We start from the raw sequence: 27,335 nt of genomic DNA, 5'->3' as shown, positions 1-27,335 counted from the left end.
CCATTTCTACAGGAAAAAAAAAACATACCACCATCAACATCTGTTTCTTGTCTTCAGTGGTAAAGATTCTGCATTCATGCATAGTTCTGATGGCTTTGTCGCTGTTGTGGATATTTTTCAGCTCTCGCTGATGGACTGTAATGGACACACTTGTTTTTTTTGTATGCTTTGCACTGTGAGGAAGAAATTGATCATTTTTTACATGGAATGGACGTGGAATCTCTCTGAGTTGACATATACAAAGACAAAAGATTTTAAGAAGTACAAGCTGTAATATAAGTCTTTTAGTTCTTTAACAAATTTGAAGTACCGTGCTACAAAGGGGCTGATGGAAATAAGTTCTGACATATAGCATATTCAACACGTATGACTACTAACATGACAAGAAACACGGCCAACGCAGGTTGACATGACCCGTTGGAAAAACATTTCTCATGTTTCGATAATTATGCTTTCTGGTGCATTGGTAACAGGAAACATGACACACCAGGAAAAAAGAAAAAAAAAATTATGAGAGGAAAATGAGTCAACTACTGACTCCTGCATACATGTATTTTCAGATTATAGTTAATGGCATCCAAAGACACAACTCCAATATGCCTGAGCTATGGCTCCAGAAAAGGACTTTACTGCAGCAGTAGAGGCCCTATTTTCCTGCAGGTGCATCACACAAGGCATTGATTTGTTCTGGTGATTAGTCAAATCTTCTTAGGACACTGTTGAACAGCATTTTTACCATCACCTGCACCTGTTTGGTATTACGGTGACTTGCTGTTGAGCGAAGTAGGAGGAGATGATAACAGATTGCTTGTAATTCCATCTTGAGCAGATGCAGAGTTCTCCCTTGGTATCCAAAACCCCAAACACACTACCATGCCCTATGTGAGTTGCATACTCTGCCCCTTGGATTGAGGGACACAGCGTCCAAGATATCTGTTTCTCAAGTCATTCAACAGCAGTAACATTCCTGTTTTAGCATGAATGAAATGATCTAACATAAACAATTTACCTCGCCTGATAATAATAATAGTATTTGACAAGAAATGAGAGCTGCTGTCTTTGAGACAATGTAAATATATGCTTAACAAAAAAAGTCCTGATCCCATAAAGATAGAGCATGAAATAGTAACTGAGTGCTAGATCCAAGTTTAACAGCTAATGGATTAAATGCTTTTTCATTTGTTTATTAAATGATAGAGGAGAAGAGAAGAGAATAGAAGAGAAGAGAAGAGAAGAGAAGAGAAGAGAAGAGAAGAGAAGAAATGGTCTTCATATCGAACTCCTTGTGGAACACTTCTCAGTGTGAAATAGAGAGTAAAGGCTGGAAGCGCAGATATTGGTTTATCTATAAAACACTGGAGACACACACACACACACACACACACACACACACACACACACACGCAGGAGTGAGAGAGAAGGCCACCATAGCCACAGACACTCAGCACTATTTCACCAAACCAATTATCCACAGAGCTATAGCTCAAACTGATATAGTACATTTTAAAAAGGAATACACACATACACACACAAGTATGCATGTATGTGCAGTACCAACACGCACGGACGGGCCCAGCCACACAACACAAACCCATATCTCAGTCTGATTTGTTCTGATACTGTGGGTCCAGTGGGTGGCTCTCAATCTGCTAATAGAGACACACAAACACCAATTTTAACGCCTTAAGACAACTTCCTGTCCTCTGCTGAGCAAACAAAGATGGAATGCACAGCAGGGGAGAAGGAGATTAATGGAAAGAGATAGCAAGAAAAATTGGACATGAAAAATGTTATAAGAAAAGAAAATGGAAAAAGGTTTTCAGTTGACATTCATAGTAACATGAACAGGTCAGGCTCGATGAACTCTCAGAATTTTAGAGTATATCCTTGATTAATGGCAAAGTGATAGGAAATGATAAATACAGTGCCCACAGAACCAAAATGCAGCATGAAAAGTCTTAAGACAAGATTTTATCAATATATTTCTTAACAAATTACACAGAGTACACCCCATCAGCTCTCTTGAGCAGCTGTTGAATATTTTTTATTCATATGATTAAAAAAATTGCAGAAGAGTCACTACTTGGATGTGAGACTATCTGTCCTGTTTGCAAAATTAGACATAAAGTGTGACATTCGTCAACAGTGATTTCATTCAGGACAGCTGGTGAAATTCAGTCAAACCTCCAGTGTTTTTTCAGGGATGCTGTAGGAGATGGAAGTGAGTTAAATGCAACAAAGTACAGCATAAATTTGAGAGCACCAGAGGCAGATAATTCTGCACTTCTAAGGTCCAGCAAAGCTTCCCAGAGGTATTTTCATCTCACCACTTTTTATACCTTTCCCCTTAACATCTAGCTTGCAGCAGAGCAGGCAAGTGTCTCTAGAGAGTCTTTACCCAGCTGAGGAGGGTGTTTCCTCCAGTGTGACTTGGTGTAAGTAGCATGATCAGCAACTCCCTATCAAGTCCCTTTATTTTCTTACAAAGCAGAAAGGCTAGGGAAGCTTAGTGGAATAAATCTGATTTGCATACGTCCTTGTTCCTCTGGCAATGTGAACTAATTTTCCTATTAGAAAAAAATAAAAGAAACACCTAACCTGGATAGGCTTTTTGCATTTGAGAAGCAATTGAACAAAAAAATTCAAAAGCAGGGGTGGTTGAGTCGTTAGAGCACATACCAAAATGGCAATGCCAATTGCAGTGATCACGGTTTGAATCCTGACCATGTCGATCTTTCCTGCATGTCATTCCCAAAGTCTTTCACACACACACACACACACACACACACACACACACACACACACACACACACACACACACACACACACACACTTCCCTGGCAAAAATGCTCCACAGAATGAGAGCAATTTTGGGGTATATTTAATCTAATGTCTTTTTTGCTGGTAAGAAATACTCATCCATTTTGTCTGTTGTTTTGCTTGTTTCCATTCTTCTTTTTAATGCTTCATGTAAATTATTGAACATTTATCTTGGTTCAGTGACTTGATGTTTTTTTCTGAATTCCGTGATTCACTGATGCTTCTCAAAACCTTTCGATTAATAATGCACAGTAACATATTAGTCTCTCAAAAAGCCGGCTTGCCATCGTGGTGCTGAGAGGATGCAGGATTAAGTGAGTCTTTTCTGACGCAGTGACAAGACGTCAAGAAATAAAAGCAGAGGTTTAGGACTGATTAGATAATTGATACAGCTGTCTTTTCATATTGTTTGTTCGAGAACCGAATATGGCAGAATAACTTTTGCTGGTAATTTTGGTGTCAGATGTGATTGGCTCTATTGTCAATAAAGAAACAGTTGCGTTCACTTACAAAAAGCTTGAGTGACAAGTGATTGAAAACGAAGAGGAGGAAAGAAAGGGGGAGTGTTGACGACACTTGTTGACATGAAACAGCTGACAAAAGTTTGATTCTGTCTCAAGCAGGGGCTGATGATCATTCACTTGAGTAGAAAATGTACACATGCTCTCTTCAAATAGAAAAACTCATAGAAAACTCCACCCCATCGACTGCATTGGGAAGCCATTAAATATGGAATTAACTGAGGTAAGCATGCTGTGTTGTGAAGTCAAATATCCCATACCCATAAACATTGGCGCACATACAGAGAGGTAACACACCACATACGGGAGCATTGATTTTCTGTTTAGGACCGCACAAAACATTCAGCACACAATTTACTATTCAGCCAACACTTATTTGAACAGAGAGACAGCAGTTAAACCCTTTTTAAAGCAAATGGAACAGTCTAAGCAGCAATACACGCTATCCAAACAGAGCCTTCTTTCATTTAGCTGCACTGCAAATTAATTATTCATCATTTTGATTTAAAAAAGCAAATATTTTTTCTACCTGGGTGGGGTGAGGACACTACTATGTGCTTGAGTGTTAGGTTTGACTCAGGATTTCTGCATCTGATAACATGCAAGAATTCTACAAACTGGCATTTGGTTGTAATATTCATATTGTTAATCTAACCAACCAGACTCATTCCATTTTGTCATGCAACACACATCTGTGTTTAGTCTGCTAGGGGCAGGATATTAGATAAAACATTTCTGCTCACAGAGCCAACTATGACTTGTATCAAAGAGACTTAAAAAAAAGCAACTGTGGAACGACGGGCTAAATGAATGCTATTGCTAGCCTGTCAGAGGATTGAACATTGCAAGAAAAGAAACAGTTGAGAAACAGAAAAGAGTGACAATGATGCTTGCGGCTGAAATAGGTTTTCACAGGAGAGCAATGGTAGTCATTGTGCTTCACCAATGATGAGATGTTCAATTTTAAAAATCCAGCAGGTAGATGTGAGGGAGCATCTCAGCTTTCATGTACATAAACATGTCAAATGTTCAAAGTGCCTTTATGGATGCGTGCGAGCTGTAAGGATGAGCACTTTCATTTATGTGGGTGTGAGGTGAAGCTGATGAGCTGCTGAAGCTTTTCACAATTTAATCAATTATTACAATTAAGAACAGTTCTGCTCATGCTCACCATTATGTTATTGTGGATGAAGCCCTTGCGGTAGCGAGCGGGCTTGAGGTGGGGGTACTCCTCTGTGCTGGTGACCCGGATGTTCCATACACGTCTCCACGCCTCATACAGCTGTAGGTGCACCGGGTAGACGCCGGAGTGGTGAGGGGCCACAGCGTAGCCCATGTCCACTGGGATGTTGTGCTCCTAGAGGAGAAGGGTTGAGAGGAGGCATGCATAGACACGTACGTGAAGGGTATATAAATAAACGCACAAAGAATGGCATATTTACAGCTTACAGACAAAAAATTTTGTCTCACATAAACCCGCAGAGTCCAACAGTTTGACCTTGTAGGGGAAGCACGTGGTTTGTGTTATGTTTCTTATGGGGTTGGCCTTCAGGTAGGAAATTAGGAAAAATATAGTTTGCGCACGCACGTGTATGTGTGCGAGCTCGAGGGTGGATGCTTGCTGGGTGCATCGAGAAGACTGATGGTGTTGTCCTTTGCTCTGACACACACCTACACACACTGTCAAAGCTAAGCATCAGCGGTCAGGAGAAGAGGGAGTGAAGTATGTGTGTGTGTATGTGTATGTGTATAACAGTGGTTAGCGATCACACTTTATGCTCAGGCTCACCTTCAACGGCATGAACCAGCCCCTCTTGCCGTATTGTATGTGTGACGCCACTGTCCAGCGTGGTCAAACAAATCATCTTCCCGTACAAATATACCAACAAAGAGCAGCAGAATAACAGAAGTCACCTTTGTGAACTTCAAATTAATTAGGAAGCATTAAATAGGGCTCAGGTATGCCTGTCATAAATAAACATACCACTGCCAACAGGAAAATCACATCTTGATTTTTTATTAATAGGAAAACAATGAAATCACACTGAATGACCAGACCGATTCTCTGTTAAACTATGGTCCTGTGCAACTAATTAACATTAGCTTTTATATAATATAGAGGGTGTAATTTCATCGTTATTTATTATCAAGTTATAGCACAATCAGGGTGAATAGTCCATCCTGATTGGCTGCAGGGTGTCTATTAATTCTTTATAAAGGGTAACTAGTTGTAGATCCAATGAAATTATCCATCCACGAATCCAAATTAATACTCTGTCTGAAAAGCTAAGAGCTAAACAACTCTGCCTAGATTTAAAAAAGGTAACCATAGCAACCACAGCCAGCCACAGTTGGTTCTATTTCACTGCAAGAGTTAACTTTCTAACATCAAATCAAGTGCAAAAAATAAGCGACTTCAACAGGTGACGCCAGACGCGAAGAAATTAGAAAAGAAATACAAACCTCATCTGCACCTTCGTTTCCTCTGCCACTGATAACCACACAATGGTAACACACAAGCTGCTAAAGGTAGACTTCCTCGCTAAACCAACTTATACTTTGTATCATGTAGACGTTCGCCTGACTCCCGCTTTGCAATTCAGCACCCTATTTCCGGCTGCAGCTGAAACTACACAGGCCGCAATTTGTACGCCTAATTCTTGTCACTGATTTGGGGACAATGACATGGGTGGGTAGCCTGCTGTCTTCTTAAATGTAAATGTAAATGTAAAATTGAATTAATTTAGCTAAACTAAACTTCAAGTTTTTATCAGATCAATAGACAATAAAAAAAACTCCTATTGCTAAGTCATAATTAGGGTTGGACTTATTTACTGGTGTCAAAATATTATGGGATGGAAGCAATAGTGCAAAATATTAGTAAAAACACCAACCAACCGAGTTATGGCTATGAAAAGAAAATACATTTTAATGAAAAAAGAATTAAGATGTAAATTAATTATTTTCACTTTATAATAAGAAATTAAAGGTATGTAGCCAATGATTCTGGCTTTGTCCATTATTGTCTTTATTGGGCGTTATTGGGCACCTCATTGGGAATTATCCCTTATCAGCTCTCCAAACTGAGACTGTTATTGCATTTTGCAACCATTTTTTAGGCAAGTGTGATTGAATCAAGTTAAAACTATACGCACCAGTGTGATTTGGAAAAAGAATTGTGCTGAAGTCGACTTAAGCGCTGCTCCTTAGGTGCAACTAATGGAAAAAGTTAGTCTGGAGCTGCGCTTATATAATTAGGTGTCCATATCTTTGGTGTACTTTAACCATGATATTAGCTTGAGTAAAATTAACATCTAAGGCACAAATAGCATAATCTGGTGTTTGTGGTCTTCTTCCTAAAACTAACTTTGATGGAAAAACTTTAAAATGACCATAAAAGCCTATTTTAGTATATTCCGTGTTAGATACTGTAAAATGAGAAAAAAGTGTGTAACTTAGAACAGATCTAGCATTCTGACCTTACAACATCATGCCTATAATCTGCTGCAGCAAAGAGATAACAATTACTTTCAGCAACAGACGTCCTTGAAGAAGACACAATAACAAGGAACGAGTACATTTAAAAAGACACACAAGAGAGAAAACAGCAACGAAACATCAGCTGCAAGAAATAAGTGTGCGTGCCTGTGCATCCATCTCACCAGAGCAAACTCCTTATTAAGGACCATCTGCTCCAGCAGGGAGGACTCATTGTGGAAGAGGTGAGGCTGCATGTGGCTCCACATGTGAGGGAACCACCAGAACTCATCTACATACTTCAGTAGTAGATCGTCTCCCTCGTCCTCTTCCGCTGTGCCTGCACACACAAAAACAGACACATCCACAATGACAGAAGGACACGGAATGAAACATATACTGCACAAATACACAGCGATTGGGGAAACGCTGGAATTGCTACTCTTCACTCCTACTTGCAAATGTAAAGTTAGAGAATAACATAAAACATCTGGGTTTTCTTACGATTGTGTTGCTAAAAAAAGGTGGTCCGAGCCCATCGTGATGAAAAGCGATTCCTCAGCAATAATAGATGCTACGATAATGGTTTTATTTTAAAGTAGATTTCTTCTTATTATAACAATGTTTAGTTTCACTTCTTTTTTTCTTTCTAGTGTGTCTTCCACCTTTTGTTCTCTCACCTCATATTTTGAGACTTAAACAAGAAAATCAATAAACTCTGTCCTTGGCGTCAGAGTACAGCAAAGAACACGCCACGGTATGTCATGACCTCGTAAATATGCCTTGATAAATATTACTATGTCACGCTATATTAAGAGTTAGCATGAAATCATTTTTCCAAGTGTTGGGGTTCATAGATGTACTGCTTAAGCTATGCAGGACTGCGCTCGGCCACTTGTCAATTGTTATTGTGTTGCTAATACATGTTTGCTTCCGTACATGTCTGAATGCAAGACTGACATCAACTTTGTTCATGTTACTGGAAGCATCTGCAAATAATGCACCAATCCCAGTCTGATATTAACTTCAACATTTGCAAAGTTCAGACAAAAGTCAGTCTAGTATATATATGTATATACCACAAATTCCTTATCATAAACATACATTTTAGGAGGAACTGTTATTTGCTCTTCCACACACAGTTATGACAGTATCAATTAATTCAATTAACTTTTACACTGAGAGGAATATTGTCACAAACTGTAAGGATAGTCTTTGTTTATAGTAATTATACAGTAATAGTAATTCTGTTTAAGACAGATGAAACGTAAAATCCTGAACATTCAAAATCCTGATGAAATCCCACAATAATGAATACAGTAAATGCAACAAACATCCATCAAAACCAGCAGGCTAGATTAGACTTACTGTTCCTGCACTAATCAGGCATTGGCATTTGAGGATGAAAAACACAAACAGAACACACCTGTGTGGTAGAACTTCCCAGAGAAGCCCAGATTGAAGGTAAAGTTATAGATATAAGAGCGCAGCTGTTTCTGGGTATCAAGCAGAGCCTGCAGACAGATAAATCAATTAGATAGATAGATAGATAGATAGATAGATAGATAGATAGATAGATAGATAGATAGATAGATAGATAGATAGATAGATAGATAGATAGATAGATAGATAGATAGGGAAAAAGTAATGACATTAAAAACAGAATCACATTCAATCTCTAGGATCCCACAGACACAGCACACAACTATACATCAGGTTAATTCTCCCCAGCGTGCACTTGTGTAGATAAAAATCTGTGATTTAGATCTTATGCCTCTCTGATGTATATCTAAGTGAACTCTGGTTCCTTTGAGAACTATCATGATGGCTGTGTGTTCTCATCAGTGCTTACCCTATGGCCTGACAATGGCAGCTGTCACCAACATGCTGCGGCAGCATGTTTCATTACTTCGGCCTGTTATTCAGTTTTCTCCGTGCACAACTCTTCCACGTGGCACGTCCTGTCCTTAAAGCTCCCTCAGTCTCTGGTTTCAATACTTGCATCAGGATTTTCTTCACTTATTTAATGACTTCATTAGTTTTCTGGCCTTTAAACAAAGACTCTGTAATGAGTGTTAACTAAAGAGACTTGCACGCACACACACACACACACACAAACACACAAACACAGTAATGCAAGTTAATGAAGGTCAGTGCATTAGTAGCCTCTGGAGGGTGGACCAATAACACCCCCGCTCACCCCCTACCTGCATGCATATACACCCCCACCACTAATACCACCAGTACCTCCCATAATCCTTCCCCTTCCACTCTGGTTCTCCCTCATCTTTCTGAGAACCTGCAGTCTCTCCCACCTCCACACCCCACCCCTCCCGCATTTGTCTTCCACGCCTCCATCTCTCCCTTGCCTGCTCCGTGAAAATGTCACATTCTCAGGAGACAGGGTTGTACTAATTTGAAAGGAAGGCTGAAGCAGCATGGAAGAAAGATTGCTCCCTCTGCCTCTATGACTCTACACCCTTGCACGTTCTCTAGCACTCTATCACACCGTCTTATCGCTATCGTTGCACTTCTCAGTTTGCTACCACAAATATTTTGTTTCGTAATAAAGCCCCTGACTTTTCTTTTCATAATTTATTAAGCTGGGTGGTTCTGTTGTGCTAAAAGCCATACCCCAACTACAAATCTTTGTCATGCTGCTTTCAATCGAGCCCCAGGAACCTTTCCTCATTTACGATACCTGAGCAGCTGGAATGAGCGCAAAGAATGGGCTCTCCCTCTTTTCACTGTCTCTCCTCTTGAGTGCGTGCTTCTCAAACTAACAAATATACAGACAGATGCACGGAGTGTCTTCATTATGCTTAATCTAATGGTGTTGAAGACGGCTGCATGCTGACAGATGTGCGCAATTCCTTAATCTGATCCCATGTCTCCTCTGCTATGACATCCTCTACATCTTACACACGTTCACACACAGAGCCAAATGTGAGGATACAAAGACTAAAGAACTAAATTAAGTTTGGAGCCAAGTGCTTTGCATTGTAACTCGATATACGCACCCCAACGCACTTGGTCGAAATGCATTATCATGTGCATGTGTGAGAATAAGTGTAGGTGTGTTTCCAAATTTGCTGTATATAAGTTTAAATATCTCATTTGCATTCTGCTACCTAACATCCATAGCAGAAAACAGCAGAGCTACATAGGAAATGTTTGTGTGAGTCTGTGGAACCACAAACAGCCAGAGTGTCTGCTATTGCGTGTTTTAGCTTTTTAACTGTGACATTCTTTCACCCCTATTTCTGCCTTGTCAAAGTGATGTTTTTATGATGTTGCAGTACCATTGTGAGCAGAAAACCATTTCTAAAACCGTTCTTTTTGGTGCAGTTATAGACTGTTTCTAATTTGAGAGATTCTGAAAAGGATTGCACAAGCCATGTTGTGGGAGATTATATAAAATCACTGTTTAATCAAAGGTGGTATTTTTCAGTAGCCAACTCTCAAATCTTTCCCATCAGAAGAGTAACCAACAAGAAGCACTTCCTATTTTGCAAATTCAGCGCAGCGATTATGACACTTCTACAATCAACAGATTGCTCACCAGATGCTCACTTTATTTCTTTAAGTGGTTTTCAAACTTTTTAAAAGCCACATTGAATGTTTATTTTTTTCTACCACAGCTAAACAGTCAGTGTTGGAAGTTGCCATATCTCCAGCTTATCAACCAAATGATCTAAACATCATTATAGCAACATTTCACAAAACAACCACCACCTTCTTGAATGCCATTTTGCTAGTTTTCCTGGTTACATGTTAACACAACATAACAACATCTTGTGTATGAGAAAGTTTCTGGTTGGCTTTGAAAGATAACGTTACCCGGCTACTGTTAGAAATCATAGTCAGGTTAAACACATTCTTTTTGCAAGACAACTATACTGTCATGGACACAGTTTTTATCTTTCACATGCAGTTGCTCTCACGACCACTAGTAGTCCCATATGGTTTAACCGTAATTACTGACCATATCAGTATGCATGAAGAACCGTCAGATGGGAACACTTTGGGGCAAGGACGATGTCATTGATGGCAGTTTTACTTGCCTCGGAAACTAAATTGTAGTTGAGCGTTCATGGAGGGACAACAGTATGAAATATAGGCAGCAATGCAAACAATGGTCCGCAATAAGACGTATAATCACAGTGATGTAGGTAAACACTCTGGGATTAGCAGTTCACAGCAGCCCTCATTTCAGCTCCCAATCCCCAAGCTTCCATACACTGCCAGTGTCAGTGGCAATGCCAATTTGTGCCAGTGTGCATGAGAGTGTACGTCTACTTGCAAGTGTGTGTGTGTCGTAAAGACCGGAAGAGGTGCCAAATAGAAGTTGGGGTTCAAACAGATGGGAGACAGGCATCTGGACAGCTGGCATTCACTGCCTTTCAAAAACCCTTTGCACCATCCACCTCTTCACCATATCCCCATTCTGTCAGTCTCCTCTTCCCAATTTTTTTTTCTGTCTTCGTATAACTCTAAGCCAAGCTAGGGGATCTGAAATAATAGAAACAATTATAAAATAACCTTTTTGCAAGTGGGATTTTACGCACCGGCAGATTTGAAAGCGAGAGGAGAGGAAGAAGAAAATCGAACATGTTAATGGGGTTTGATTCCTGAGCAAAAGCAAGTTAAAGCTCTTGATTCATCTGCATGAATGCTTTGTATCTTTGTATGTACATCTATGCATGGAAAGCAAATACTAGACCAGCAAATACTGATCCTTTTTCACACCTTCACTGTCTGGTCTTTGACCCCTTCATAACAAATTTCTATTTATAATGTATAAATAGTTTATTTATATGAATATATTTAACATTAATTTAAAGGACATAAACCAAAGGAAATGTAAGGATTTATCATGTAACTTTTCATAATGACTTTTACTATTACTGTTGCAACTGTGAAATCAAAAACTCTGCTAAACACTTTGCTAATACAAACAAATCATTCATCAAAATACAACAAAAAAGGAAAAAAATGAAGCTAATGCAGATAATGCAGATAATCCCAATCAAGGCCGTGGTAAGACACCCTGAGAGAGTAGTTCTTGCAAATGTGTTTATTAAATTTGCAGCAAATTGCTTCATAATCCATTTTTGTGGGGAAGCCACCACTCTTCTGTTGGTGACTTCTGGTTGTTGCTGGTCAGGACCAGCTTTGGGATGCTGCTCTGCCTGGATCAGTGCTACTTGGTCTTTTTGGGAGCCCTCCGAAGCTCGTCCAATGAAAAACTAAAGAAAAACCATGTCTAGTTCCTCTTGCTTGCCCTCCAGGAAGGGTTCAGTTCACACGGTAAGGCAAAGGCACAATAGGCCAAAATATAAGTGATGTTGTGAAATATGGCATGAGGTCAGAGTGCAGGTCACATCTTGCAGCTATATGAGCCTGTTTCTTTGTCAAGGTAGCCCTTGTCCCTCAGAGACATCTTCATGTGAGGGGCTCTAATCAGAGTTTTTCTCCATACTGTCCTCCTGCTCTGACACCCCCTCCTTCAAGTCACTGCCTGCTGTCTCATCATCAAAGGAGATAAATTACCTCTTTAACAGTCTTTCTGATATAATATAATTTGCCAAAATTGGAGTTCAGGTACTTTTATGATTTCATGAATGCCCCAAAACCCGTCTCTTAACTAGTTTATCTAGGTTTTGATTTGTCTTTTTTTCATATAAATAATTTTTGCAACATCTTGTGACAAGGAACACTACGGCCTCTGCTGTGACGTTATTTTTACTACAGATTTAAGGTAAACACAAGAAACTTTTGCTAAAGAAAAAATGGACCAGACTCAGTGAATAATTCCCTATACTCCCTATATAGATCAGTGAGCAGTGCTGACCAACATGTCATTTGGGGTCATCAGGTGGGAACCTCCTTTCGTCTAGTTGGGCCCACGACACCTCAAGGAGGCTAGACATTCAGTGCGGTTACATGACACTGAAAGGATCAGATAATTGGCTAAATTACAATAAGAATGAGTTGAGCAAGGGTAATTATCCTTGGATATAAGGCGGTGAATGAATCGGATCAGAAGCACAAAGCATGTCATACTCCGATACGATAGGTGGCGCTGTACCCATTTCAACTATTGCTAATAGAGCCACTTCCGGTTGACCCCTTCAACAGCAAACTCAGGCATTCGAGAAAATGGCGAATGAAGAGCAAGATGAAGGTACGTCCCTCTATATTTTGTTTGTGATGAGCTGCTTATTGCACAAACGCGATGCACAACGACGCATTCGCCATCGCGGTGTTTTTCTTTCTGACGCGACTACAACAGTAATATCGTCTCTTCTGACTTCCGGTTCCCGACCCCGGGGAAAAAAATCTTTAGCATGCGCAGAACGCAAAATCTAATTCACCACGTGCTTCACCGTCTACAAGCACGTTTATTTTGACTTTCAACCGAGTTATCTCGGGGTCTTAATCGGATTGTGACTAACTTGATTCGATCCAATCGGATTAAGATGTCTACATGCACTTAATAACTCAATCTTATTGTAAATTAGCCAATTATCTGATCCTTTCAGTGCCATATAACCCCACTGAATGATCACTGGCGTCCCAGAGTCACTCCCCTAATGCCAGCCATCACTGCTCCTCACAACACAACCACCATCTTTTTTCTTTTTTTTTTTTCCACAACTACAAGCTACCCCAGCCTTTGACTAACTGCACACCAGTCACAGCGGGGTGGGGATACAAACCCTGGTTCGGGTAGGGGGCAGAAATAGAAGAGATAAAGTTAAGTAGGAATGGGATTCAAACTCTGGTTCGGGTAGGGGGTAATGAAAGTATAGAGGGTGTATAATCAGTACATAATCATGACTCTATAGCTCTTTTGGTCAGCACATTTAGATGAACTAGAAAAAGACAAAACAGTGTTAGAGATGATACGGTTGGGGTTTGAATCACTTCAAAAACAGTAAAGTATGAGTATACACTAATACAACTAAATTGTCAATCAAACTGCACTCATTCACAAAATTTTATTTTCTCAGTTGATTTATTATTTTAGAAATTGTTACTTTAAAAGACTACAAGCCATCTTATTGCTTAAAGCACTTTCAGACTGGTATTCTGTTCTAATAAAATCCCAATTTTATAACTGCAGAACGTTAGAAGCAGTAGAGAATGTTCTCATACAGTGCACAGCACCGTAGCATCGGACATATTTTGGTTGGTAACTCATTCAACCCCCACCACCACCGCCTTGTATATATTCTGGGAGAAAGATAGCGGACAAATAAATAGCCAAATCAAACTCTAACCATAGCTCGACTCATCTCACTGTTTCGTTCACCATGAAACCTCAAATACAAACAGGGGCCTAATTCTGTCGGAACCTGGGCCTAAGTGGCGGAAAAGCAAGCAGTTCTTCTGAGCGTTTCAAGGTCCCCCCTGAATTCTGTCACCACTGTCCCAGACAAAAACTTTGAACAAACATGGCAAATACAGTTTAACAGTTTCATGATTTCCCTAAATCACCATGTTGCTTAATTTGACCAACACTGTTAGATACAGATCAAATTGGATCAATTAAGAAATGGTATGTATGGTGTTTTCCAGCTGTATAATTCAAAACAGGTCAAATTTAACTCAAACGGTATGTAAGGATTAACTGGGTCAGGCATCTCTTGTCAATGAGGGAAAAAAAAAAGTGCCTCGTAGTTTTTGCCAGTCTTCTCTTCACTCACTTTTTCCCTTTCCGTCCCACATTCTGTCTCCCTTGTCAGTATCAAGTCAGTGTAGCTTATTATATTTGAGCATTTTACAAATTCATCTATTCGCTTGCATTTACTTATCCAAGGTTTCTCTGATTGCTTTGACATTGCTTTCCTTATGCTAAAGTCTACTTGATAGAGCCTCGAGGATTTTGAGTTCTAGTGATTGCTATGACTGTCTCATTTTGTGGAGGAAAAATGACGGCACACAGCCACACTTTTAAAGTTTATAGTGAATTGGGAAAAAAGAGCTCAGACAAAATTTGTTTCTTAAACAAAACAAGGTTTCTTTTTTTTCATTCATTCTTTTTATTACATGTTAAAAAACGCTTGGAAACTCATCGAACAAAAGCATGTAACACCTCTTATACTGTATATCATAACATCTATTTCTAACAGAATTTTAAAACTTGTGTCCTGCAGGGATGACTTTGATTATTTAACCTGTCCCGATCAGGAGAATAAGGACACCCTCATGCTGGAAACATCTTTGCACCAGCACCGTTAAAATCTAACAACTCATCAGTGAAAAAAATATCACCCCTCAAATTAAAAAAGAAGAGGTTTGTGTGTCTTCGGTAAAAAAACCACGATCTATCTCCTTCCTCCTAATTCTCCTGTCTCTCCACTGATTCTTAAATCTTTCGTCCACAGTTTGAGCTTTTCTTCATTATTTATGTAACAGCATTTGGCAAAAAAGTAAATGAAAATGGAAAGCATGAGCTTAGTTTGATTGACTTAATTAGTTCTAAAGATTAACTCTAAATGGAGCTGCACAATAAACGATAGACTGCTTTAGCAAAAATCCTTTAAAGAAATTGGAAGAATGCCCGTTTTGTGTAATAACATTTATGTTTTGTTTTAGGTTTTTGGTTGGACAAAAATTATTATAATGAAATTAAATAACCCTTTTTCCAAGACATTTATACTCATTCATTTCAAAGGCCCTTTCTATGCATTCATTTCAGCTGTGCATAGTATGTCTCTCAGTGTGATGCAGTTATATAGATAACTATCCTCTTGCTGGCTAGTATGTTGAAACAAGCTTTCTGTTCGGTGCTACGGGCAAAAACAACACAGCATGGGATATGAAAGTAGTAATTGCTTAAGCTGCTAAATTAAACTAAATAAAGAAAATGGAAAAAACTGCCCCATTTATCCACTTATTGCTTTTTTAGGGGAACATGGTATTAACTGTCAAAGCAGGAAAATTGGGAAAATGCAGGACATTTCACCTAAAATGATGACAGTCCCTCACTGCACTTTCAAATTTACAGAGCAAAACACATAAAGATCTGAGCTGATATCAGATAACTGTGCAAATCACTGAGCCCCTATTTACTTTTGGTAAATGCAACCCTGTGCAGCCTGACAAGAGAGGGAGCCTCGGCTTCTGAATCCACATAGGAGATGTGTGTTCACATGCATGTGTCGTCTAAACTTAGATTACACCTCTGCAAAAAAAACACCTTGGGGAAGAAAAGAGCGGGAATGTTGAGAGAGAGGTTTAGAGAGGAATACAAACAGGCCGGAGATAGCGATCAATGACTCAAGAAAGGAGGGGCCGAGGAGGAAACTGAGAGGAGGAGAAGGAGGAAGTGATAAAGAGGGATCTAATGCCGGAGATCTGACACCTCCCTAACAACAATTCTGAGGGAAAGAAGAGGGGAAAACCTACATGCCACAGTTAGAAAAAACGCAAGTACAGGCACGAGTATCATTGATGGAAGTTTTTGACTGGCATCATCCCTCATTTTGAGAAATGTCAACCGTGGGGTGCCTCCCTGTGAATCATTTTAATAGAGAAACTATAGCTGGGTGTGTGAGCGTGTGCGCAGACAGAAGGGGGTGTAGGTATTGTTTGTCACAAGATGAACTCATGGGGTGAGACTAATGAAGAGTGCAGAGAGAAGGAGGGTGGCATTTTAATTGGCCTCTCTTTTTTTTTGTCACACTCCTGCCCATTCTATTGGGGAGGAGATTGAATGTTGTCTTCTTCACAGAGGTAAGAGAGGATTTCTGTCTTCAACAATAATCATTGTTGAAGCTTGGGATAAAACAGGTTTAACATTTTCACACTATTTACGTCTTATTTGTACTGAAATGATCACATTGTGATTGCCAACTAGAATTGTTTAACTGCTAAATATACAGTGCAAATGTAATATTGGCCAATTCCATTTCAAATATAGATGGATATATATAGATATAGATATAGATATATTTTAAAACTTCCCCTGTCTTAATTCTGCTCCTTTTTCTTGTTGGTGGAACATACATCAATCTGAGGTAAAAATCCCAAATACAGAGGGTGGATCAAAATGACAATTTTTACCTAGCAACTTCAGTAATTTAAGAGGACTGTTTAGACATGTTCAGTACTGTCGTATCATTTTTTCTGATGGGGACCGATATGTACTTATACATTTAAATTCCGATTTACGTAATGTTTTCACAATTTTAAGATCTAATAATAAAAGGTGTAATTTTCGTCACTAAAATAAACTGAACCCGAGATTTGACCAAAATGTTAAAAAATGAGGACTGAAACAAACGTTCCTACTGATGGATGAATTGCAAACAAATTTACTATGAAACATCACGAGCCGATTACTGTAAACCGAAACAATTATTTTTGCATTAGAACAAAAGTTTCATGTTCAGATATGTATTTAGGTACACATCCAAGTATGTGTTGATCTGCATAAATTGCGAAGAGTGTAGTAAAATAAACAACGGATGTGTATTTGAATGTTATCTTTCGTCTACATGAAGACATGTTCTGAAATGAAAATTTATTTAAATCCTCAAATCTCTAAAGTTACTAAATCCATGAAAAAAATGTTTGCGTCTGTAGCATCTGTCGTGTCACACACCCCATCATTATAACTCAAAACTATAGTCAACTTTATATATGCTGAATTTATAACATTTCATTTAAATAGCATAGAATTCATCATTATTATTATTATAAAACACAATTCAGTGGATACGCTTACACATAAAATTGTGCATCTTGAATCTGGAATTTCTGCTGAAAAAAAAAAAGTTCTTCACCATCACAGTCATCAGTTCGCCTGTTCTGATTGCACGTTTTACTTCACATACTAGAGTCAGGCAATCTTTCAGAACATTATCAGCCTGCAACATCTTTATTTTGTGACTGCATAATTCCCTCAATTCCATAAGCATTCATCCTGGCACATTAGCTCAGCTTCATTCAAAGCAAGGTGGTCTGTACATTTGACATGTGGTCGTCTAATGAGTGTAATAATCCTTTCAACAGCTTTCAACAACAGAAGGGCAAGACTTCCATTCATGAGCTCATCTGACAAGTAACCGACAGGATTTACAATTCAAACGATCCTTGAATGATGACAAAGTTATATAAAACAGTGAATCAAATATATTAATGTTATAAATAGGGATATGCGGAATCCTGATTTACCTCTACTGGATAATTGACACCAAGAATAAACCTTGCTTTTTCTGTGATCTGACAACTCAACCTAAGGCTTCCCATCCATGAGGCAAGGGCTACTACAAATATTCCTTCTCTCCCACTGCCCCTCCACCATTCCTCAGTTTCCCCATTGCATTTTGTTCATCTGAAATTGCAAAGTTAGCTACGAGCTCTTCCCCAGGGACCACGCTCCACCTTACTCTCCCTCCCTTGTTCCACTTGACTATTCTCATTTTTTCTTTCCAAGAGTCTTCCTCTCTTCGATAGCTGACCGCACCAATATGTGAAAGAAGCCTTTCAAATGGCAAATCCCACCCTCTCATTCTGACCCTCTATCTGTCTATCTCTCCCATCTCCCCCACCTTCTCCAACACCATTTCCCTTCCCTTCTGTTATGGCACTGGTTCATCCTCATGTATATTTATGCTACAAATCTGAAGAGTCAGGCAGACTTAAAATGAAAACTCCAACTAGAGAGCGCTTGTGTGCTCTTTTTGTGAATGTGCACACTGGGTGCGTGTGTGTGAGGGAATGTGCACTCTTTTAGCCTTCTGGATACAAAAGTCTTTTTTATATTCCGATGTAGAATTCCTCTTTACCTCACCACCTGCAGTGTGTGCATGTTTTCTTTTTTTTCCTTTTTGTTCTTTCTTTCCTCAAGCCTCCTCATTCCTCTCATCTCCTGCCCAACTTTCACCAATGGACAGGTGGCTCATTTTTTTGTCAGTGCCCGATAGGACAGATGAAAGTGACATTTTAATCTAAAGCAGTGATTCAGGAAATAACTGCTAGCACACAGACATATTCATGTAAACCATTTCGATTTTGTATACCTTGTGGATGCAGAGAGATGGGCACCACTGTTCCTAGCTCATGCATATATCCACGCCACCGCATCTCCAACAAACATGAAATGCCTTTTCTCTGATAAATGTTTAATTTTCCCAGAAACCTAGATTTTTGTGTGTGTGCAAATACTGTACTTTTGTATGTAAACAAGGGTGCAGAAGTACATCTGTCTGTATCTATGCCTGCTCATGCAAGCATGTGTGTTGAAACAATTGCTGCCTTGAGAGGCGGGCAGCATGGTTGACTCCCCTTTAGTTTCCCTAATAGTAGGAACGTGGGAAAAGAGGAATAAGTAGCATTCATCTTTTCACTGCCTCATTCACTACCTCTCTTTCTTACCCTCACCCCTCCTGTTTCCCTCTGCACACCACATCTTTGTTCCCCTAAATGGCCTCTTCTGGCCAAACCTCCATTTGCAAATGCTCCGTCTTTGTACCCCAACACATATGACACTTGATGCAAACACAAAGAGGCAGTCCACACACACACACACACACACACAAATACTCACACAGTACTACAAAAATCCCCTCAGTGCACCCATGCCATAGCTAAAATCCTCTGAAATACACTCCTGGAACAGTCCTTTGCTGAGGCGTCTTACACTTCAATAAAAAAAATTTAAAAAATCCTATCTTCACAGTACAGCCATCAATTATTGTTTTTTTTTTAAGGTGATACCAGAATAATAAATCTAATCCAACACGACTGATCTGACAGTAATTGATCCTCTCTCTCAAATGCATACTATCCCACAATCACCCCCCCTCCCCCTCCCCCACCCCCCACCACAACGATACCTTCACATCCTTGACGTTCATGCGTGTGCCCTCTTTGCCAACAAAAATGTCATCTATATCCACCAGTATGTGCCGGTCCAGACCCAAAGTAAGCTTCCTGTCTGTGAGGTAGGAAATGGCATCCACCAGGATGAGTCTGTGGAGCCAGTAGCCCAGTCCCTGGCCAAAGAGCACTCGCCTCACCCCATCATAAAGTCCCATGTCTTGTACTACTGTGGCCTGGAAGCCGAGACTGAAACCAGGCCCTGAATTATCTCCGCTGCCTGCTCCTATTCCCTCCTTAGCCCGTGCATGCAACACAGCCTGGTATGTGGAGTGATTGGAGGAGAATGAGGTCCAGTCCTCCCCAGGTAAGGCCCCTCGATCTGTCCCGGGTTTGGTCAGGTGGAGGAGAGGTGAGCTTGACACCACACAGCAGTCCCACAGTGCCTGGTTGGTCCTCAGCACTAGCGGTAGGCCTCGTAGTTTCAGGACAGATGGGGAATTCTCAGTTGAGCGGTAGAAGCCTATGATGCCAACTCTGTACTCAGTACAATATTGATGCAACAGCTGTCTGTTCCATGTATCTGAATGTGAATACTTTAATAGATTCTCATAAATGATGAGCGAATATCGTCCACGGCCCTTTTCTGTTAGTGGAGGAAGTTCGCCCTTTCCTGAGGCAATCTCCATGCGGAACTGGAAATGGGCTGACTCCAATATAGCCACAATATCCTGACCTAGCTGGGAGTACTGTGATTCCACCAGCACCAACACTACCGGGTCAGTGTGGACATGTGTGTGAGGGGGGTTTGGAGGGTACGGATACGGTAGCTGACGGTACGGGGACATGGAGAGCGGTTGGGAGCAGGCAGGCTCAGCGGATTGTCCAAGTTGCATGGAAGGGGAAGAGTGGGTGAAGATAAAATAGGCGGAAAGGAGCAGGGAGAGGAGGCAACAGGAGGCCAGTAGGAGCAGAAGCCTACGTAAGTGGCGACGAAATCGCACAGCCACTGTCATTGTCAACTGGGGAGGTACTGTGCGTCAAAAAAGGAGATGTCTTTTTCAGTTTGCAGGGGTCCACAGAGTACGAGCAGACATTAGGTGGTTTAAAAAAAACAAAAAACAAGAGATTGTCTATGTGTGCGAGATGGAAGCAAAGCCACTCGGGTATGTCATGTCACCATGGCAGGTGAAGAGGTGAGCAGCACAAGATTTCAGGGAAGAGAGGTCTTGCTTGAGGAAATGCAGTTGAGGTACTCAACTTCTTCAAGTCCTGGCAGAGGAATCACAAGCACAGACGGAGGGGTTGATGATTAATATCTGCAGAGAAAGGGGACAAGGAGAAAAGAAAAAGTGAATTTGTTGGGCAAGGTTGAAAAGGATGTATTAGTCCTGTGAGTGAGTGTGTGTGTGCATGCGCTTGGGAGTGAATGTGTACCTAGGCTGTGCCACCCTGGGGAATGTACGGGCACAGCTGGTAACTACAGAGCTGATTGAAAACAACTTGCATCCTTAGGGCTTAGTCAGACTCTGCCCCTCACACACATATACATACAAGCACAAACACATACATAATGACATCCCAGTTAAAACACGACACAAAAGTCCATCTCCACAAATAAACAACAGCTGGTTGTGTGTTAATATTGCTGTGTGGGGAGGTGGATGTGAGCTCAACTAATCAGTCCCGTAAAGCTCCACAGAGAATTCCTCTAATTGTGCCAAACTCTGAGCACCTCTGTCCCATTTCTGAGCCTAATCATCTGAAATACCACAAAATTAGAGTTGGAATCCTTTTACCAAGAGCACTAATCTGGGGGGAGGCTATGACAGTACAGAGGAAATTAAGTGCAAGTATAAGAGAGACAGAGAAAAGGAGAAGAGAGAGGAGCAAAATGCAATGAATTATAGAAAGAGACAAAAAAGACCAGGATTAGCATCTTAATGTATGTGCCGGGAGCCAGGGAGAAGAAAAGATCCCACAGCATCTCCTTCTCTCTCTTTTCTCTCCTCCCCCCATTCTGTCTCTCTACTTCTGTCAGTTTGAATATCAATAGCCTTTCCTCTCACGCTCCATCCCTCTTTCCTCGTTTAGTGAAGGCAAAGAGAAGGTCATAAAGTAAGGATTCCAATCATATTCCGTAAATACGAGATCAGAAAACTAAGAGGATAAAAGAAACGATAAACAATCAACAATATTCTTTACGGATCTGGCAGCATGAAAAGAAAAGTTAGATTGTTTGCTTTAATGAATGTATGTTATCCTACTCTGACAAATGTAGAGTTTTGTTGTATCCAGAGACGTGACACCAAAGAAGAAAATAGGAGGAGATAAATGCCTCATGTGCAAAGCAAAGGTGTTTAATCTTCAAGCATTAACTATGCTTTAATCTGTCTGAGAGACAGTTGATTCAAACAGAAATTTGGGGGACGATACAGGTGAGTATCTTAACTATATGCGAGGGTAGTTCAACCTGTTACCAAAGGTATGCACGTGCTTCAGTGTTGAGAGCCACAGGAGGGCGCTGGTAATGGATTAATAAACAGTTCACGTGGAAGTTTTCGCCTCTTATGTTAGTAACTTACACTGCAATTCTGTCTAAAGAAAACAAATTATGGGATGTTGTTAATGATGCTTCAAAGCTAAAGGGAAGCTTGAGAAGTGAAAAAAGCAAGATTAGAATGCAAGTGGGATGCTGAGCATTGTAAAAAAAAATGGAGGAAAAATACATTTTATCCATTTGACTGTTCTGTTTCCAATGAAATAAGCCTATAATGATACACCTATGGCAACAAAAGAGGCAACACGCAGCATGCATAGGTCAAAATAAAGGCAGGTAACTCCTTGGAGTTCACCTCCCGGTTCCTGTCGCTGAAGTTTACGTTAGGAATCAGCGCCGACTCGCCCACTTACCTCTAACCGAGGCTGAGGCACTGCCGTGCCGGAGGAGGCGAGGCGGTAAAGCGGTGATGTTACTCCGGTTTCGGCGCCGCTGCACTCCCGTCTGTTTCGGACGGGGAGGTGTTGTGCCATCTCCCCCCTACACTCGACCCTCTACTAGAGCGGCGGGGGCGACCAGCCGGAATGATCCGCTCTCCTCCCCCCTTTCATTATCACCCCCCTTCTCTTCCACTCGTCTCCCCTGCTATCTTGCACTCTCTTCGAGAATGGCCACTTTCTTCCTGAATCTCCGTTTATTAAGGTGCGCAGACAGCCTTGAGGCGGAGTAGTACCGATGTGCAAGGCTGCCCGTTGACGACTGGCTGCCGCGCGTAATGCTGAGCTTTAATAGCGCCTACACAAGTGGACGAGATGGAGGGAGAAGGGGTGGGGGCGAGAGAAAGGGAGGGGGTAGGTTTGATTGACACAAACAGCCTTTTCTCGGGCATCCGCGTTCACGGGCCGGGTAAAAGCTCACAGCCCGTTAGTTGGTGTTAGTTGGAAGAAGGATGTCACAAGCGGATACGCACCAGTGCAAGCTGATTGCGCATCTTACTGATTCCCTCTGACCGCTTAGACAAGCTGTAGCACTCAAGGATAAGAGGAAGGGGGAATAAATAGACTAGAAGCCAAGGTAAAAAAAAGTCCACTTTTTGGAGCAAAAAAATGGAATTACAGGGTATATCTGGTCACCACTGTTCAAAATATACTCGTTCATGCATCTTTGCCCCCATAAATCCCATTAGGCCAACATCTGCAGAGTGTCGATCAAGCAGCCACAGCTTGTCATTCATAGTGTTTTAACTTGATTAGGTGTTCCCTTTTCACTCCCTGCGAGTTCATCAATCTCTCTAACCTATTTGCACTGACACACTCTTACTCACACAAACCTCAATGGAGCTGGTGGGCCCCTCATTCACATGTCCCTACAATAGAGCTTATTTAGCGTGTGTGTGTGTGTGTGTGTGTGTGTGTGTGTGAGAGGCAGAGGCAAGTCTGCCTGTGAAGAAAATGTGTAAACTTAAAGGGAGACACACCATTGTGCTCCCACAGAGAGCAACTCAGTAATGGGTGATGTGAGAGGCTGGTTTTTAGCTACAGAGAAGGACCTGTACAAAAACAACAAAGTATGAATTAATATGAAGGGCCAAGTAAGTAAAAGATCAATAGAGTTGGCACATTTCTTGAATACTTTAAGCAAGATTTCTAATACATTTCAATATTTTCAATGAATAACTAGGGAAAAGGTCTGAAGAAAAGTTATAGCACCGTGCATAGTCAATATACTTCAATATCACAATATGTGGACAGTTTTTGTGGCTGAGAGTCCTACAGCTGTTGTTGTTGTTGTTCTTTGGGTATTTTAGAGTTTCCACAGTTATTTGTTCTCCTGTGCCCTCCACCGTGTTCTGTTCCTTATAGGTCTAGCCACGGATTGTCAATGAACTGACAGCCATGTCAGAACTCTGCGTTTGTGTGTTGTTTTGTTGTCTTTTGTGGATTTTAAGTTGTGTTTACAGGATTGTGATCCAGTTATTGAAGCCATTATCTTTTCATCTTCTCGTGGTTGCAAAACATGTCCAAAAAATTCTGCACCCTTTTTGTCTTTAAATTCAGGTCCACCCATGCTTATTGAGAACAAAAGGTTTTAATCATCATTAGTGCACAGGGCTTGTGTCTAAAATGCATCAGGTTTGTAAGGGTATTAGTTTTCAGACTTTAGTTGCTGGATTTTGTGGTGACGGAACAGTGGTTTCACAGTACAACAGGGCACCACCACTTGAGAGTCTGTCAAATCTCCCCAAAGGTCTTTTGCATTCAAACAGGGTTCTAAATTTGCATTTATAGTGTCAAAATAATAATTACAATTATTTGAGTTAGTAATAAGATGCTTGTTTACCATGATTTTTCAAAAACTTTAGAAACATTGTGTATCTATAGTTCTTTTTTTTTGTGGAAAAATCATGTAATGATGATAAAAAAAAAGATCACAGTTGTGAAATAATGACACTTTAAAACCAAAGTGTTGACTTAATGCTTTCCTGAATGGGCTTTTATGGAGGGTGTCACTGCTGTCAAGAAAACGGGTGGCTGGATTTGCAGCAATGCCATATTTTCTACCTCTTCTACAAGCTGTATATTAGTCTCCACTATTCCTGTTTATGGATGTGATGTAACATATTTTTCCTTTCTTTTTTATAAAAAGAATTGAAGAAAGACCTCGAAGAACATATTGTTCAACTTTGTTTAAACACATTTCAAAGTTTTATTTCACCTGGTCTTTTCTAATCATAGTTATAAATGAGCCATAAAAAGCTCATTTAGATCAAAGACCTCGATTAGAAAGTTACCCTTGAGATTATAGCCTAGGTTTACCAAACCCGGCAAATCAGCATGTGTTCGCAAGTCATAAAAACCACCAAATGTCCACTTCTGTGGCTGAGGTCCTAAAACGATGATGATCTGCAAAGACAGGTGCAACCAGTTAATTTAAATAATATCCCCAGCGGTCTACCAGGAGCAGTGAAAATTAGTACAGAGTCCCAAATAAGCTGTTATCAATCAGGAACCTGAAATTTACGAACGACACAGGTGCAGCTTGGTTCCTGTAGCTACAAACGAGGCCTTGTAAACATGAACCTGATTATGGATTCAGTTGAAATATTTTAAGCTGCACTTAAATCATTCAGACTCAAATATAAAAAAAATTAGTCTAACACAACCGGATAACATGAATCATTAAGAAAAAACCTTTTGGACAGCCAGCTTTCAGTGCAGTCTGCTGTTCATATCTCATCTGTAAAAAGCTACTATTACACAAAATGAACCAATGTGAATACTGTGCTGCATAAATCTGCATAGCATCTCTGTGTCCTCACCATTTGGTAAAAAAAAAAGAACAAAGAAATAAAAGAAAAATTACAGCTGCACAAAGTTAAGTCAAGTGCAAAAATTTAAGACATACCTTTTTTTCCATTAGAAAATCACAGGGCATTTGACAGCAAAGTGCAAGCACAAAATAAGTCTGTGTGATTTGATAAATAATCTACTTTATATGTTGCACTGTGAAAGGAAGACTCCTATAAATGCATATGCAGGACACAAAAATCCCTGTGTCTGTGCTCCCGACTTATAAATACAGGCAGTAATCTTTTTCACGTCAAAACATAAATTGCACCATGATAATAAATCTTCTCCAGGTGATCCTATTTTCTCAAGTCAACTGAGAATGACGTGATTTAGCAGTTGTTCTGATAACATCTTCTTTTGGCATTCCACATGAATTTACATGAATCAATTAATCAGTTCTTTCAGACAGTCTCCTGTCAGTGTTGTGCAACATCTGTGCGTCGTACACACAGTGTCTGCCGCAGCCATGACAAGTGCAAAATTAACTAAAAACTGCATTATTTATTTGAATAATCCCCTCAAGGAATTTAACACTCTGAGAGAGAAAGTCACATCAATTTCTATACAACAGGGCCAGGTGCAAAGATTAGAGTGTCCACATCTTTCCATGATTACAAAGACTGAATGTGATGGGGTTTTTTTTAGAATGCCAAAACTGATTGTATAACAGGCACAAAGCAATAGTATATCTGGGTCCAAAGGAGGCAAAAAAAAACATTTACATTTTGCTTTTTTATTATTATTATTTTTTTCAACTTTCAAAGATGTACAACAATGTTGCTATAGGCTGCTATCATATCTGATTTTTAAGTTAATGTATTTTGGAGATCAATTTGTCGTTTGTACCCAGTCCACAATGCACCATAACTTTGGGTGCCCAAAATTCTGCATACCACTGCCCATATCATGAGAATGGAGCAATGAAGGTAAGCCACTTTTGATATTCCCATTAGTATCCTTAATTTGTGAAATTTATACATTTTATTGTGTCATATTCTCACTTAAAATGTCTTCATTTGCCGCTCTTGCTGAGTGCAGAGACCAAGCAGTAGTGGTGAAAAACAGAGCTTGAATGAACTATAACAGCCAAAATATCATGGCCTACAGATGGAATCCAGAGATAATGAAGGTTTGGACTGGATTGTGATAGCGTTGTATGTAAATTAGTGTCAGTGGGTGAAGTGTAATTAGAGAGGCTGTTCACCCATTTCCTCTGCTTGACGAGCAAAGAACCACTCCAGCTCGGGTGCTAGTTGGAAACAATAAGCCAGAAATGAAAACTAGACAACTGCACATCGGGTATGGTGTGTGGTGTATATTCCCATTCATGTGTTTGCTAAGGCTAAATGTAATTACGGCAACCTTGACTGCCCTGACAAACCGCACAATAATAACTGCTGAGCTGAGTGAGGAAGCATGAGCACACGTGTGTTCCAACACAGAATAGTGCACGCAAGGATGCAGTCACCCACACAAGTGCATACGAGAGCAGACACAACAAAGGACTATGTGAAAAGTGTCAGAGCTGCCATGTTCCACCAGCAGTCAGACTGTTAAACAGAGGGGAGCATGGAGATAAATGAGAGGGGGCAGGAGAGCAGGAGGGAGAGTGTTTGTGGTCTTCATCAGAGGCTTTTGTTAAGCGAGAGATAAGAGAGGAGGAACAACTGATTCCCCCTCTTCTCTCTCCCATCTGAGAGCTAAATAGTGGCTCTGAGAGCGTCTGGTCCTGTGTGAGGCCCGAAGAGAGCAAATGGATCTCGAGTGTAAAAACAGGGAGAGACGTTATCGTCGCAACGCATCACATCGTCACAGGAGTCAGGGCAGCGGGCA

At 40.4% G+C, this 27,335-nt stretch overlaps 1 protein-coding gene across 2 annotated transcripts in view; it reads right to left on the bottom strand.

Annotated features, from left to right (window-relative positions):
• Positions 1-22,938, bottom strand: part of ndst3 (N-deacetylase/N-sulfotransferase (heparan glucosaminyl) 3) — a 41,675-nt gene extending 18,737 nt beyond the window's left edge. For both annotated transcript variants that reach the window (XM_075462919.1, XM_075462918.1), the window contains exons 1-5: positions 22,566-22,938; positions 19,670-20,971; positions 8,245-8,332; positions 7,004-7,158; positions 4,513-4,698 (exon numbers count right to left, since the gene is read on the bottom strand). In XM_075462919.1, the coding sequence (XP_075319034.1) occupies positions 4,513-4,698; positions 7,004-7,158; positions 8,245-8,332; positions 19,670-20,668 (1,428 nt within the window). In that variant the 5' untranslated portion in view covers positions 20,669-20,971; positions 22,566-22,938. The remainder of the gene's footprint in view (positions 1-4,512; positions 4,699-7,003; positions 7,159-8,244; positions 8,333-19,669; positions 20,972-22,565) is intronic.
• Between the last annotated feature and the right edge of the window lie 4,397 nt (positions 22,939-27,335).

This window comes from Odontesthes bonariensis, chromosome 4 (assembly GCF_027942865.1).
Source record: "Odontesthes bonariensis isolate fOdoBon6 chromosome 4, fOdoBon6.hap1, whole genome shotgun sequence".
NCBI classification, from domain to species: domain Eukaryota; kingdom Metazoa; phylum Chordata; class Actinopteri; order Atheriniformes; family Atherinopsidae; genus Odontesthes; species Odontesthes bonariensis.
Note: the sequence above shows the minus strand (reverse complement) of the source record. Positions and strands in the feature narration are given on the sequence as shown.